The sequence below is a fragment of the Schistocerca cancellata genome, chromosome 6 (genome assembly GCF_023864275.1).
Source record: "Schistocerca cancellata isolate TAMUIC-IGC-003103 chromosome 6, iqSchCanc2.1, whole genome shotgun sequence".
In the NCBI taxonomy this organism is placed as follows: Eukaryota; Metazoa; Arthropoda; class Insecta; order Orthoptera; family Acrididae; genus Schistocerca; species Schistocerca cancellata.
The window spans coordinates 289,628,430-289,643,618 of NC_064631.1; the positions used below are offsets into that span (position 1 = coordinate 289,628,430).

The 15,189-nt window shown below is 37.7% G+C and overlaps 1 protein-coding gene across 1 annotated transcript in view; it reads left to right on the forward strand.

The window, feature by feature from the left end:
- Positions 1–15,189, forward strand: part of LOC126190779 (protein peanut) — a 160,815-nt gene that overhangs the window by 125,094 nt on the left and 20,532 nt on the right. The window contains exon 6 of the mRNA XM_049931320.1: positions 8,596–8,731. Within this exon, the coding sequence (XP_049787277.1) occupies positions 8,596–8,731 (136 nt within the window). The remainder of the gene's footprint in view (positions 1–8,595; positions 8,732–15,189) is intronic.

Consider the following 15,189-nt stretch of genomic DNA (forward strand, 5'->3'; position numbering starts at 1 on the left):
CCCTCTCTCCACCTCATTCCTGTATGTTCCCACAAGCAGCACTTTTATCATTCCTCACCCTTACCCTGTCATTCCAACCCCTACCCACCCTAGCCTCCTCCTTACCCCCTCCATCCAGACTGCTTCTTCCATCATGCACTGTTGCTCACAGTCTGGCCTCAGCAGCTGCAGACTGTGGTTGTATATGTGTGAGTTGCATTTGCATGAACGTGCCTGTGTATGCTGTCCTAATTCAGGAGAAGGCCCTTTGGCTGAAAGCTTACTTGCTTAGCAATCTATCCTTTGCTATTCCATCCTGGATTTTCCATTTTTTGACTAATTAAACAGCTAGGTTTAATATTTAAAGCAACTAGTGCAGCCTTAAGCAAGCACCCATTATTAACTACCAGCTAATAAGCAAATATTCTTTATCCAGAGGCAGCTGCAACTGACCAGTAAAAGAAACAGTTAGAATTAAATTTGTACAAGCAAAATAATGCAGAATTAAACAAGTGACTATTATTGCCTAGCAGCCAGCTTACTTACACAATACCGGGCATGATATTATTGAGGGAATGCCAAAGAACAACTGGCATTATGTCTCTCTGAATAAACAAATACTACTTAGAAGCAGATGGGTGTAACTGACCAGGGAAAGAAACAATTAAATCCAGTTCTTACCAGAAATATAACACTGTATTAGCCAAGTGATATTCATACAAGGCACATCAAACTTCGTTGGATTGCACGCAATGAAAGGCACCGTTTTACATCACCTTTTCCAATTGTCAATGCATCCCCACACTGTACAGGATAATTTCAGGAGCTGAGCAAATCACAGAGAGCACTTGAACAGACAGAAAGTGCCTATTTGCCACAATCCTACCTTAATGAAAGACATTCCGTACACAGCAGCACCTTTCAAAGTTTTAGCACTAACTTAAGTGTGGGAAAACAAAGCACACCCTCAGCATCGCACCTCCCTCCCCTTCACAGCAGAGCAAGCTTATGGTGAGCTGGGGGAAAATCAAGGAACTTTTTTGTAAAGTTTGGGAATTCTCACTGTAGTTCAATAGACAAGGTGTACTCAAAGCCTGATCATATCCTTTATCACAGCTCGGCACCAAACCCAGTACCACAGCCAGGAGCCCTGCACCAGCAGACATCCTAGATCTGCCGCATATGCTTCCGTTGATAGTGGTCACCTGCCTCTCCTCGGGCTGGCCTCTGCTATGGGTGTGTAGACAACACTGCTCCCAAATCTGGCCGTCGCAGTGTGCCCTCGATTTGCTACAGCTGCCTCTCCCCATCCATCAAGTCTCACTTCAAACTTTATACTCCATGGTGTGGCTCGCGCCCTCAGACCTCGAGCTGTGTCAATATATTTGCCTGTCACAATCGACAGTGGGCAGAATCGATGGGCACATCATATAGTCTGCGTAATTGTGCTCAGTCGTATGAAAAAGGTAGTTTTTCCTGGATATCAGTGTTTATGATGTAATATCTCCTGAACTGTGTTGTACTGTTATATAATTTTGCCAGTACATTCAGCGGTATGCGAATACTGTCAGCAAAATATGTTGCAAGTAGAGTTAACAGTAAAGAAGTAATACATTAAAATTCATGCACAATGCAGCAGTTTTATTGCACAAGTACAAAAACTGTATGAAGGGATAAAGTTTTTGCCATCCATCATTTTATAGGTTGTCAGTGAGAGACAGTTTTGTAAAGGTTTGAAAATTTGAGCAGCAGATCCCCACTCTGTCCATTACAGTAACCTATTACAATAAAGTTCCCACTCTTTCTGCCTCATGTGTCCAATCATAATGTAATGTCATGCTGTGCTAGCAGTCACAACAAGATACAGCAATTCTGCACAGCAGAAACACACTAGTAGATGCAGGAGGAGGCCTCTGTAACTGGCTGAAACATTTGTTTCACCAGTAATAGTTTTTTTATAACATGGCATGCTACCAAACCTAGAAAATTGTTTAAAGTTCTTTTGCAAGTGACTTAAGTGCTCTTATTTTCAAGTATGACTGGATATAATCTGGGTATTTGCATGTAGTGAGCCACGCTGCCTCAAAACATATGCAGAGTTTATAACTGTAATACTTCTCTTATTATGTTAAACTTTTGATAGGAGATTATACCTCTTAATGAGTAGATTGACAGGGTTTTAAATTTTTTAATTCTGTCAATAATTCTGTGAGATATTGAAAATCAAATTTTTGTTGGCCCTGGAAGCCATTTGATAGGCAGCTTAAAATCGGGACTGTGAATGATGTACTGGCCACACCCTTTTACTTGGCCCCTCTGTGAGCGATGGAAGTCAGCTGACTTTGTGCTGCCCCAGAATGTTTACACTCATTGCCAACCTTATCTAAGCAACAGTATTTTCTGCCTTAACAATAAGCAGCTGTTGTAAATATAGTGATGATCTGTTTGAGGCGTTGTGTGTGGTGAATGTTAGGCTTATTTACAAAAATGATTGAAGAAAATGTATCTGGTCCTACTAGTGACTGACTGTAAACTTTTATGTCATTTCTGTAATGCATTAATCCACTACATGTTTGTTTCTTTTATACACTATAAGCTGGCTGCTCTGGAGAAAGAAAGCAGGGCTAGTCTCTGCAGGCAATGTGCTACAAGTCTTATCGCAAGCATCCGCTCCCAGAATCGTCCACTCAAGGGCTGAGTAAAAGTGCCAATCAGTATCATGAACAGGATCATTTAGTAATATATATAACTGTTATGATTAAATTAGTTTTGTCTGTAAGTGGTTGTTGTATATTTCCATGGATGTGGATTTCGATTTCCTTGGTACCTTCTGTAAGATGTCTAGGTTGTTTTGGATGTCACCTGCTGCATACTTTTCAGCCTCAAAGTTCAGAAGTGAAAACAGAAAGTGCAGTTGTTGTTTCTGTAAGTTTATTCCTTAAAGCAAAGTGCAGAATTTCTTCTCGTCTGGCTAACATACCGCTTGTCACAGTCTCTACAGCTAAATCCGTAAGCACCGCAGATCCTAAAAACACATTTCTATTACTTCTGACCTTGTAGTGTAATGTTGAACCAGTAGTACCCCTAATTTTAAAACATGTGTTCACCTAAGATTTTTTTTAAACACTGTGTTATGTTGTCAATGTTGTCATATATGACATAGCAACATTTCTTACAGCTTTGACTAACACTGTTTACTTTTATTTTCCCATTTAGTTTTATTATATATTTTTATGTTGTCATTTTCTTTGTGACCATTAGCTTTTGGCTCTTTTACGACAGTAATTAGCTCCCTCCCAATTTTGTCTTCATCGATCGTTAATTTCGGCATTCTGTTGAACATTCCTCTGAAGTATGCCGATTTTTATCTTTTAGGATGGCAAGACACCTTTAATTATTGAATCCATACCTGTTGGCTTCTTAAAAATCCAAATTTTTTAGAATTTTAGGAAGTAGAAGGCAAAACTTTCTGGATCCCTTGTTAATAAAAAAAGATGGGATACTTAATTTCAGCTTAGAAAGCTAACAAATATGATACAATAATTAACAGGAGATCTTGCTATCCTAAAATATATAAATTACCATACTTCAGAGCAGTGGTGAAAATAATGCTGAAACTATCTTTGTAAGTAGACAATGTTCGGAAGGAGCCAATTACTGTTACAATAGTGGCAAAAGTTAATGGTTACAAAGATGATGTCAGTAAAATGTTTATTAAAATTAAACTAAATGGGGAAAAGAAACTAAAACAGTGTTACTCAAAGCAGTAAGATGTATATTGCTATGTCATAACAACACGGCATAATCTTACAAGATTGCACAGTATTTTTAACAAACAAACATAGGTTTTCAAATTTGCTTGTGGAGTGAATTGGCGTACATGCAGAGACACTGACAAGTAAAATGTTGTTAAGATAGGAAGGATTTCTGGAGTTTGTTTTAAGGAAAATACATACAAGAAGAACCAGAGTGAGGCAGAAAAGCATACAGTGGGTGACTTCCAAGCTAGAGATCTTACATAAGGCACCAAAGAATAGTTGTTGGGTTTACTGGAGGAGACGGAAATATACAGCCACATGTATTGCTTGTTGATGTATTCAGGAACTTTCTAGTGTAAGTGGACAGCAGTGTGGCTCTAGCAGTATCACAAGTAAACAACTTTGAAGACAACCGCAAGACATTGGACAGGCTCCAGGGAGAGCATTTGCCAACAGCTAATTTGCACACTGATTTTCAATAGTTCTTTATATTACTTTTAACTTCTCTTTTTCCTTATTAATTTATGTGGTGCAATTTGATGTTTTTATGTATAACTTCATCCACTTGCTGCACACATGGTTGAAAGTTTTCCTTGCCAGAAACACACTACTGCGCACATATAATCAGAGTACAAAAGATTATGATACATTTATTCTAATATTAATTGTTATCTATTGTAATGATATTACTACTACCACACACTTATTTTTAACAATATGCTAAGGATAATCATGCCATCTTATCAACAGTGCTGCCTATGAGAGGCAGCTACCTGTGTTTTTTTTATTTTTATTTATTTATTTATTTTTTTATTTTAAATACACAGTTGCTAAGTGTCACACAGCACTTGTATGGTATACCTTCTGACTGGATACAACACATCCAAAGAAACACTTGTCAAGGTGGTATGTTGTACTGTACGTATACAGTAGCCTTTTTGTAATGTAGCTTGTGTCTAATGTTTTATTTCCATTTCAAGTTTTAACAGAATCTGTTCATGGCAATAGACAAAACTAGTTATTAAAGAAATTAAAATTGTGATCTTGATAGAATACTGTCATGAAAAATGCAGAAAAATGAACAGACTCCTAGTCAAACATGGTCTTCAATTAATAAATTGTTTTCGTGCTCATCATGAACTTAATGCTGTTTCAAGTGTAATTTTGTCTGTCGGATCTACAGAGGAGTTTCAAATTTGTCTGTTGTGAAATTGTCCAAGTGCTTTTATTGGAGGTGACAGCAAAGCACAAACAATAATCAGTAAGTTGGGAAGGCTGCAGCATGACAGTTTTGTGAAGACAGGTCATTGCTGTTCAGTCCTATAGCATTTTTATCGAGCTGTTACTGTAAATACTGATTATTCTCTACATTTTGCTGCCACGATTAAGAGTTATTGTTGAAATGAATATTGAACCAAACTAAGTTGAGGCCCCTGTATTGATGTGACACACAAAAAATACATTTGAAGTAATTTTTTTTTTATTAATGAAAAGTAACATGTTTTCTTTGGCCAATGTGTGATACATAGAGCACACCATGAGTAGCATTTGTTATGACTGACTTGCCTACATATCACAAAAATTAAATGGAAAATTTTCATACATACAAAGGTACATACATTTATCATGTTCCGTTGATCTAGTCAAGGGGAAGAACCTTCAGGGAAGTGGAAAAAGTCAAGTTATTTTTCCAGCTTAATTAAATAGCTGCTGGTAGCTTGATTTTTACATGAAAACACTGATATTTTTCAGAGAAAATTTATAACTGCAGGGACTTCTATACAATACACTATTACTTCAGCTGATGAAATCAGCTGCATTCGGGCTTTGGAATAAATCCAAAGACAGGTGAAAATTTGTGGCGGACTGGGACTGTAATCTAGATTTTCTGCTTAATGTGAGCAGTTGCCTTGACCTCGCCTATCCTCGCATGCTTCCCATCCGAACCAAATTCCCATGCTGTCATATGCAAGTAGCAAGTTTGACCATTCTTCTCCTGCTGGCAGCTCACACCAATTCCCACAGGAGTTGAGACGTAACATCAATCTGCACTGAAATAACTGCAAAAGCTGTTGAGCTCATAAACATGAAGATACACACACCTATACATGTACATCATCCCCATTACTAAATACATATATCGTCTCTGACTCGTCAACCTTGTGATGATTGCAAGCCCAGGCATCAAGTGGCATACTAGAATTAAAATAACACTTAACGGTATCCTTATTATAGGCCTCAGTAATCTATAAGTTATTTCAGCATGGTTATTAAAACCTTCAAGGCCACCAATACTCTCTCAATACCTCCACAGTGAACAATAGCCTTGGTAGGCCATCCAGTACCAAGGCTAAATTTATCATCCTTTATAAGAGAAAAATTCAAACTACCACCTGCGATAACGCAAGGATCTGAAGAACAACTTGGGAAGCAATGCCCTTCACCTTCACTTTGTTTTTCTCCTTGATCCCAGTAATGATTTCAGTATTGTCAGTGGCCTTTAGTCCTGGCACTGAATGGCTTACTACAGCTATTGTTCACTGTGGAGATACTGAAAATATTGTTGGCCTCGAAAGTCTTAATTACTATGATGTCATAACTTTCTGTACTTCTAATGTTGGTGAAGTTTTTAATAAGGATATTAGTATGTCTTATTTCTATTGTACAATGCCTTTTGTGTTGAGGACTTGTGGACTTTATAAGGTGGATCAATGAAGCTATTTATGTATAGTGTAGATTTGGTGTTTATGAAACTGCAAAATTTGTTGGTGATATGACTTTTTATTATCACAGATAAAGAACCCTTACACCCCCTCAAAAAAAAAAAAAAAAAAAAAAAAAAAACAACTATACGTTGATCCTGCCAAAAGCCAAGAAGTGATTCTTGGTGTTGTAGCTCTCAGGGGCACCCTGGGATGCTCTCTCTGTAAGGCACCCATGTGAAACTCTGAGAGTTGCAGCAATGATTTGCGCACGCACAACACTGGGCCATATAGTGGTGTAGTTTGTATACTTGCAGTTTATGCCCGTGGCATGTGTGTGTATCTTCATGTCTGCATGCGTGATACCTCTTACAGTTATTTCAGTGCGGATTCACATTACATCCAAACTGATGTAGGAATCAGGTGAGTCACCAGCAGGAGGAGAATGGACAGGGAGGCCACTTGTGTACGACAGGATGGGAATGTGGGTTGTATGAGAAGCATGCCAGGATAGCCGAGGCAGTCAAGGCAACTGCCTATGTTAAACAGGAAATCTGGGTCTGAGTCCAGGTCGAGCACAAACTTTCGTTTGTCTTTGGATTTATTTCAGAAGCCCAAATGCGGTTAATGTCGTTGGTTTCTCTTAATTCACACAATTAACAGCTGCTGTTTCACATAGTGGTGCCTGTTGTGTTGGCCATATACAACAGATCAGACACAACGCACATATTTTTGTGTCTTCAACATTATTACTTGTCTTGCAGCTTTACAATGAACATTGCTACTTTCCATGTAGTTAATGGGAACTTATGCCATTGAGTGTACATAACCAGACATATAATTATATGATGAGTTTCTAATTGGCAAGACTTTTAAATTTTTTTATTTTGTTTTGGATGGGTGCATATGGAAGAGCTCATTAGTAGAAAACATTACTCCACTTTGAATCCTAAATATGGAGATAAGATTATATGAAAATTACTTTTGTGCCTTGGCTTGCATTCATACAAATTACTGTTGATGTGTGACTAGTTTTAATTATCACCAACCAAAACTGTGAAGAAGTAAATCTATTGGGAACTGAGCATAAGAATTGCAAGGCCCTTAGGGAGGTGTCCGCAAGATGTGTGCTTATCTGCTTCACACAATGTTCTTACTGCTCACTTTTGCTGAATAAATACCTTATTTACTTTCAATGTGCTGTCATAGAAGATAGTTACATAATAGAGCAAGTAAAAAAATATGCAGAATAAGCCAGCACTCTTCTTTTTAAAGATTAGTTTGTAAATGTGATACACACCAACTAACATTTTATTTTAATTAAGTGGAAAATATCTTGGTACATCAGAAAAAAGTGTGCATCTGACAAGTCAGCACAGATAAAATCCAACTATAAGCAAAGTACAGCGGAATGTTTTGAGGAAGTAACATAATATTTCAGTAACATGAAAGCAACTTCAGAGCATTATGCCTTTGCTTTGTTCATTTATTTGGCCACTTGACCAGTATTTTAGGATTCTTGTGGGTTTTATATGATAAAAAAAATACCAAGAATATCATCATCAAAATATGTTATTGTTTTGAAATACTTATATCACCACATTTAGACTAATTATTTGTTATAATACATTTGTGTTAATCTCTGTCAATCTGAAAAATATTCGTGAAATTCAGTATTTCAACTAGGCTTCAGTTCCTACTCTATCTTCTAACTCCTCTGTGGGCATAAAATGGTGTTGTGCGAGGTTCATTAAAAATATAGACTCTTGTGCCACTAACTTGATTTTATATTTCAGTTACTGACCCAGCTCTCTTAACTTGAATATGTTTATTGGTCATGTGCAGCTTTTAGAAGGAGGCATAAATCTTCAGCACTCCTTTGCATCCTTGTCAAAAACCTTTTGCCATTTGTATTGATTGATTGTACTGTATTTTTATTTCAAATGTGAAAATTAATGGAGTTATTTTAAGCCACTTGAACATTTGACTGTGAAAAGTAGTAAGAGTGTAAATGGATGATCAGATATTGCTGCTCCCAATAAAAAATACGTACACTCAGATGAAATTACAAAATTATTGTTTCTTTACTCATGCTGTATAATTTTTATTGATCTTTAACATGTTATTAATATTTTATTCCTCTGATATTTGAACAGGAATCCACTAGCTCAGATGGAAGAAGAAAAACGAGAACATGAAGCAAAAATGAAGAAGATGGAAATAGAGATGGAACAAGTGTTTGAAATGAAAGTAAAAGAAAAGAAGCAGAAGCTTAAGGACTCAGAAGCAGAGGTATGTGCCACTACTACCTTTCTGATACCACACCATCACTGTCTTCATTCTTCCATTTCCCTTACTCATTTTGGTCTCCTGCAGGATGCCTTTTTATATTGTTGATTGTTAACAGTTGATACTAATTATGTGATTTACTCATTTCATTCCTGAAGATAAATGCACAAATGACTGTCAGTAAAATGGAAAATGTATATAAATACAAGCATCTTTCTTAAATTGTTATCATTCTCTTCAACACTCAGTGACTCTTTGTTGGAATTTCGTGCTGTTATTTACTACTATCTGATTCCTTTGTGCCAGGATCACACAGATTACTGTACACTTGGTGAGGAATTCCTTCTTTTGATTGTTGTAGCACCCAGTACAGTTATTTCAGTTAAAGTGCAATTACATACTTGTTCAAGCAATTGGTAAATTGTGGTGAAATTGGGGGCATCTTTCTTTAAATAGTGGTAGATAATTTGATGCTTAATTGGATGAAGTGAGATTATTGAAGACTGTCAGTATTGTTAGATTAAGAATCTGAAACATGAGAAAGTGATGACATGGACAGAAATCAAACCTCACTAACTGGACCTGATGGTTACAGGAGAAGGTGCTTAAAAAGTTGTTCACAATTGGTATGACTGAAGTGATTCTGGAATACACCCAACATTTGAAACTACTACTTCCTGCAGTTGCAATCTTACGCAAACTGCGAGACCTAAGCATTAACATCTGGGTGCCAGTGTCCAGACATCTGATTGCCACCAACAGTCCTTCACTTTGGCACACAATCTCAACAATTTTTTTGTACTAGTGTGGACTTATTGTATGTAGCTGCTCTTCTCAGTTATGGTGTCACTGGGTGATAGAGGTCTGCTAAGACACACTCTTACTATGATTGTCCAATAGCGTTAATCTTTAGACTGGTCAACTGTTAAATTCAATAGCATGTACCTCACTTGATTAATAATTTTGGTTGGGTATTCTTTCAGGAATGGTTCTGATCTGGGCTATGAGGACTAAAGATAAAAAGTTGTGAATAAGATAACTAACTTGTGTTTTTATTATTGAGAAGCAACTATCAAAAACTGCACCTTAACAGCAAGTAATTGTACTGAGCGGTATGCTAATTTGTTCAAAAGGAGGTATTCCACAATAAGTGTATGTGTTCTATGTGATCCTGGTGCAGATGAGTCTCAAATTATAGCAAATATTAAATTATAGTAAACCTAAAATGTATGCAGAATCCATCTGTGATTGTGCTCATCCATGACTCCTGAACAACTGCAACAAACAACAACAACAACAACTGCAACAACAACAAAACAATAACAACTAGTGCAGGGAGCACCTGACCCAGCTAGCCCACAACCCACTCAGCAAGCAAAAGATTTGTTTTGCCTGTTCTCCCCATCAACCAGATGTTGCTTCATAATGTACCACAAGTTTTGAAATTGGTAGTGATAGATAGACAGATGACCAAATGGATAATAATTATCAAAATTTGATTAAACGAAGGTTTGAGGACACAGGACTTCATACAGTTCAAACTCACGTGATTTATTAATAAGTTATCATTTATTGCTGTTCTTTTGTTTACATATGTTTAACGAGCAGTGAGGCTGGGCTATGGTATTTGTAAGGTCCATGATAACAGTTTTACTTAAAGCTACTCTCATGGTTAATGATGGAGAGGCAGAGTAGCTTGATTGAGACTATAATCATGCCTGATAGCATGTTGTGGTGGTTGGTAGCAGGTTACTGTGGGAGGAGTCGAAAGGATGTTATGCTTATCCAGGGGTGTGACAGGAAAAGTTGTAGTCTTGCCATCACAGCTGATTATTGCACATTGCATCTGATATGTGCGTCGGTACACTGCAACTGCCTTCGGATCTTTAATGTGCCGACACCTCCCTATGATAAATAGGATTGTAATGTAACATGGAGGAACAAATATGAGCAATGTAGGAAAAGACAGATAGCTACTTACCGTAAAGATACCATGCTAAGTAGCAGACAGGCACAATTAAGATATTTACATATAAGCTTTCAGCCACAGCCATCTTCAGAAAAAGAGAAACTCAAACCATTCATTCACACAAGCTAGCACACCTCACACACCCATGACTGCCAGCTTCGACAGCTCGGGCTACAATACCAGCACTGTGCCGAGTTGCTAGAGTTAGTGGTCATGTGTGTGTGTGTGAGGTGTGCTAGCTTGTGCGAATGAATGGTGTGTGTTTCTTTTTGTGTGTGTCGGACTAGTAGAGCAGCCAGTCTGTGGCAATTATTTTCCTGTACCAATATTCCTGAAGTAATAAAGTGTTGTGTTTATTATTACCTGCATGTTCTTGTAGCCAGACTATAACATCTTTAGTTGATTAAATATAAATTATTGAAGAAATCAGGGACTGCCAGCTTGCAGGTCTTTCTTGTAGAATGATGCCAAAATGAGCAGTTAGGTAGAAGGATACTAAGTTTCCTGACAGCACCCAGTTGCTTCTGGTCTCTCGCACTACATTGCAATGTCCTGACAACAAAGGCGAAGCTTACCATTGGTAAAGGTTTGTGTTGGTAACCAATGCCAAGTGTTGGAAGAAACATTCAGTGAAAGATTTTGAGAAAAGGCTATAAAGCCGGTTGTACGCTCTCACTCAGTCGATTAGTGATATGTATGCTGTGTCAGTCACACATTTTAAATCAGTTATTCCACTCTTTTGGTCACCAGTAGTTATTTGGTCTTTGTTGTGATGCTGCTATGTGTGTTTCTTGCATTACATTCTCAAGGGCTCATGCAGGCTGCATGTTTCAGTCAAGAATGACTGATACGTAGTGACATGTGAACAAAGTCTCCATGTGATGGTAAGACCAACTCATCACTGCATTCTACCTTGACGCATGTAATACACCTGTAAGCTTACAACAGGCCCACATTAAGAGAATGTAATGACTGTCTAGTTGTGAAGCATTGCTTCCTCTGTAAATCTGTGTGTGTGTGTGTGTGTGTGTGTGTGTGAGAGAGAGAGAGAGAGAGAGAGAGAGAGAGAGAGAGAGAGAGAGAGAGAGAGTGAGGGGGGGGAGATGTTTCATATTGTACAGTCACATTTTATTTAAATCAGTTCACCTGTTTCACAATTGCTAGATGCCAATCAGATGTTTAATGTACCTGGTTCTCATATGCTCATTTATCTACTCAGTGTGCTTGCTGCCGAGTTTCCAAAATAAATCCTTTTATGTTCATAACTGTATGTTGTTGCTATGTTTGTTGAGAGGTGGGAGTAGCCTTGTACCCACAGTGCCAGTGACAATTATCACTGCTATACGGAACACGTCACAAGTGCCTGCAAATAGGAGATGTAGTTTCAATAGCTGGTACAAATGGAATCTGAAGATTTTTGAAGTTATAAACAAAAGTAGCAGCTTATAATATTAACTCTTTGACTGCTACAGATGTGGTCTCTGCATTCCTTGCTGAGCACGGTTTTATAGTCACTGTACAGCTTGCCTAATGCTGCCACCTCTGGTGAGAGATCGCATTCTTGCGACTACAAAATACTTATCATCCTATTTTAAGAAAACTATTTGATGAAAAAAAGGTTAATTTTAGCTCATACATTGCTATGTATGAAATGTGTATAAGATATTAAAATTTTATTTAAAATTGAGATCAGAATGATACCTAATCTCATTCTCGAGATACTGTTTCTTATATTTACAATTTAGGGAAAGATAGATCACTGCTTACCATAAAGATAACACAAGAAGTTGCAGACAGGCACTGTTAAGAGAGACTTGCACACAAGCTTTTTGCCTCAGCCTTCATCAGGGAAAGAGAAACAAACACCATTCATTCACACAAGCAAGCCCACCTCATGCACATGATTCTGGGCTGAGCTGCCGGAGATGGCGGTCATGTATTGTGAGATGTTCTAGATTGGGTGAATGAATGGTGTGTGTTTCTCTTTTTCCAACGAATGTTGTGGTCAAAAGCTTATGTGTAAGTATCTTTTAATTGTGCCTGCCTGCAGCTTAGATTGCTACTTACCATAAAGTAACATGCTATCATCTCCTACATTGTTGATATTGCTACCTGGGGTTTTTTGTTTTTTATATTTGGCGGAGAGTTGTGTATGGCATGCCTAATTCTGTCCCTGTGCATTGGGAATCCTGTGGTCATAACAATTGTCACATTTCATAAATGGTTCAGGACATCAAAATGAAGTTTTAAGCAAATGATAGTATGTAAGAAGGCACATATGCTGTATTATAAATACTCAAAACTTTTTTATTCACTGAAATATGGAAGTAACTTGTCTGCAGCAGTGAGAGGGGTCTGCAGAATGGGATGCATAAACGTGTGAATAGTGCTTAAGGCTAGTCCTGAAGCCTCATTTAAACACATTCTCAGATCTGGGGAGTGATGGAGCATGACACGTTAACTCCTCCATAGCAGTCAATGGGTTAACTAGTGCATAACATCTTCATCCCTCATTCATCGCCCCAGGTGAGGTTGATTAACATAACAGTCCAGAGTGAATGAGTACAGATTTTTCACATGTTGAAGTTTTGAGATTTATCATCGCTTAGCTGTGGTGGACTTCTATGCTAGTTCAGCTGCACTATTAAGCAAGCGTAGGCTGTTACCAGTTTGTCACTTGCTGTATACCCAAAAGATTGTGTTCAAAGAAAATTATTTTGTAAAAAATGGAATAAATCTCTCTTTGCTTTTCCACTTTTCAAAGCACAACACAAAAAATAACAACTAGTAAATAATCTGTGTAGACTTGTATAATGAGAACATATGATTGTATTGCAACTATAAATGTGTATAAATGTCTAGACCATAGAAGCACAGTGCACATTGCCTACTGTAAATTATCAGTGATAAAGTAAAAGGAGTGAAATGTCATCTACAATTTATACACCAACCAGTTTGCTGTTCCAAGAGTCACAAGACAGGAAATGGAGGAAGTAATTAAGAAGGGAGCGAGACACGCTTGTAGGCTATCCACCATGTTAGTTAATTTGTCATTGAGTTAGTAGTAAAGTAAGCTAAAGACATGAACAAGAAATGAAGCATGCAGAGCATAAACTTGGAAAGGGAAGTAAAGTACAAGGAGAAACAATAAGAACTTTGGAGTTTTCCAGTGGTTATATTTCCCTCAGAGAGCAAAGGACTTGGAAGAGATGTTGATATGAATGAATAGTGATGAACAACAATAAAAGTAAAACAAATACTTGGAATTAAGTTAGTGATGCTAGGGCAATTAGATTAAGAAATGAGACGACTAAAAGCAGTCGATGAGTTTTGCCATTTGGACACCATAATAATACCATAAGTGAAAGAATTCTTTACGTCTTTTCCTGTCCCCTCTATCCAGCCAGTGGCACCAGTGGCATGTGGTTCTCCAAAGTGCTTGCAAACTGTGTATCAGAGGGACAAGGCAACCCGCCTGGTAATTACCTAACTGGATGTGGGAAACCATCTAAAAACCACATCCAGGCTGCCCGACACACTTGCCCTTGTCACTAATCTGAGAGACGAATTCAGTATTGGTCCCGCACACCTCCCCGTGTTCCATAAGCAGGCACTTTAATTTGCTTGTCTGTATGCAAAAAGTTAGGAGGATAGAAAATATAAACTAATAACAATAAGAAAATACTTCCAGAAAAAAAATAAGTTCACAAAAACTACAAATTTGTGTTAGGAAACATACCTTGGAAGTACTTGTCTGAAGTGAAATGTGAATGATAAAATTTACAGATAAGAAGAGAGTAGATACTTTTTGAAATATGCTGCTACAGAAAAATCAAGTAACTAATGAGGTGGTGCTGAATCATATTGGGGGGGATCAAATTTTTTGCACAGCTTGACTAAAAGAAGGGATAAGTTGATATGACACATCCTGTAGTACCAAGGCACAGTTAGTTTAGCAATGGAGAAAACTGTGGGGGTAAAAATAGTAAAGAGAAAGCAAGGTTTGATAACAGTAAGAAGGTTCAGTTGGATGTAGAGTGCAACACTAACAGAGACAGACTTGTACAGGATAGACAAGTGTGGAGAGCTCTATCAAATTAGTCTTCAGATTGAACATCGCAGCAATCATTCAACAACAACCAAAAAGTCGGAGCTCTCTTAGTGCGGATCCAAAGGCCAAAATAAGGAGAGAAAAAAAAAAGAAATAATAAATGTCAAACACATCAAAATACTTATGCACTCAGTGCAGCACCTGAACCACAATGGCTCGTGTGTGTGTGTGTGTGTGTGTGTGTGTGTGTGTGTGTGTGTGTGTGTGTGTGTGGTTGCAAACGACAATGTGAGATGGTATTTTCTAACTAGAGTAATACTTTTTCTATGATTTAGATGTCTTTGTCATGTTCAGTTGAGTCAAGGTAGCTTACTTGGTTGCTATGAAGCTCACATGTTTGGGTCTCACATAGCTTATATTTTTACAAAGTGAATCTGCTTC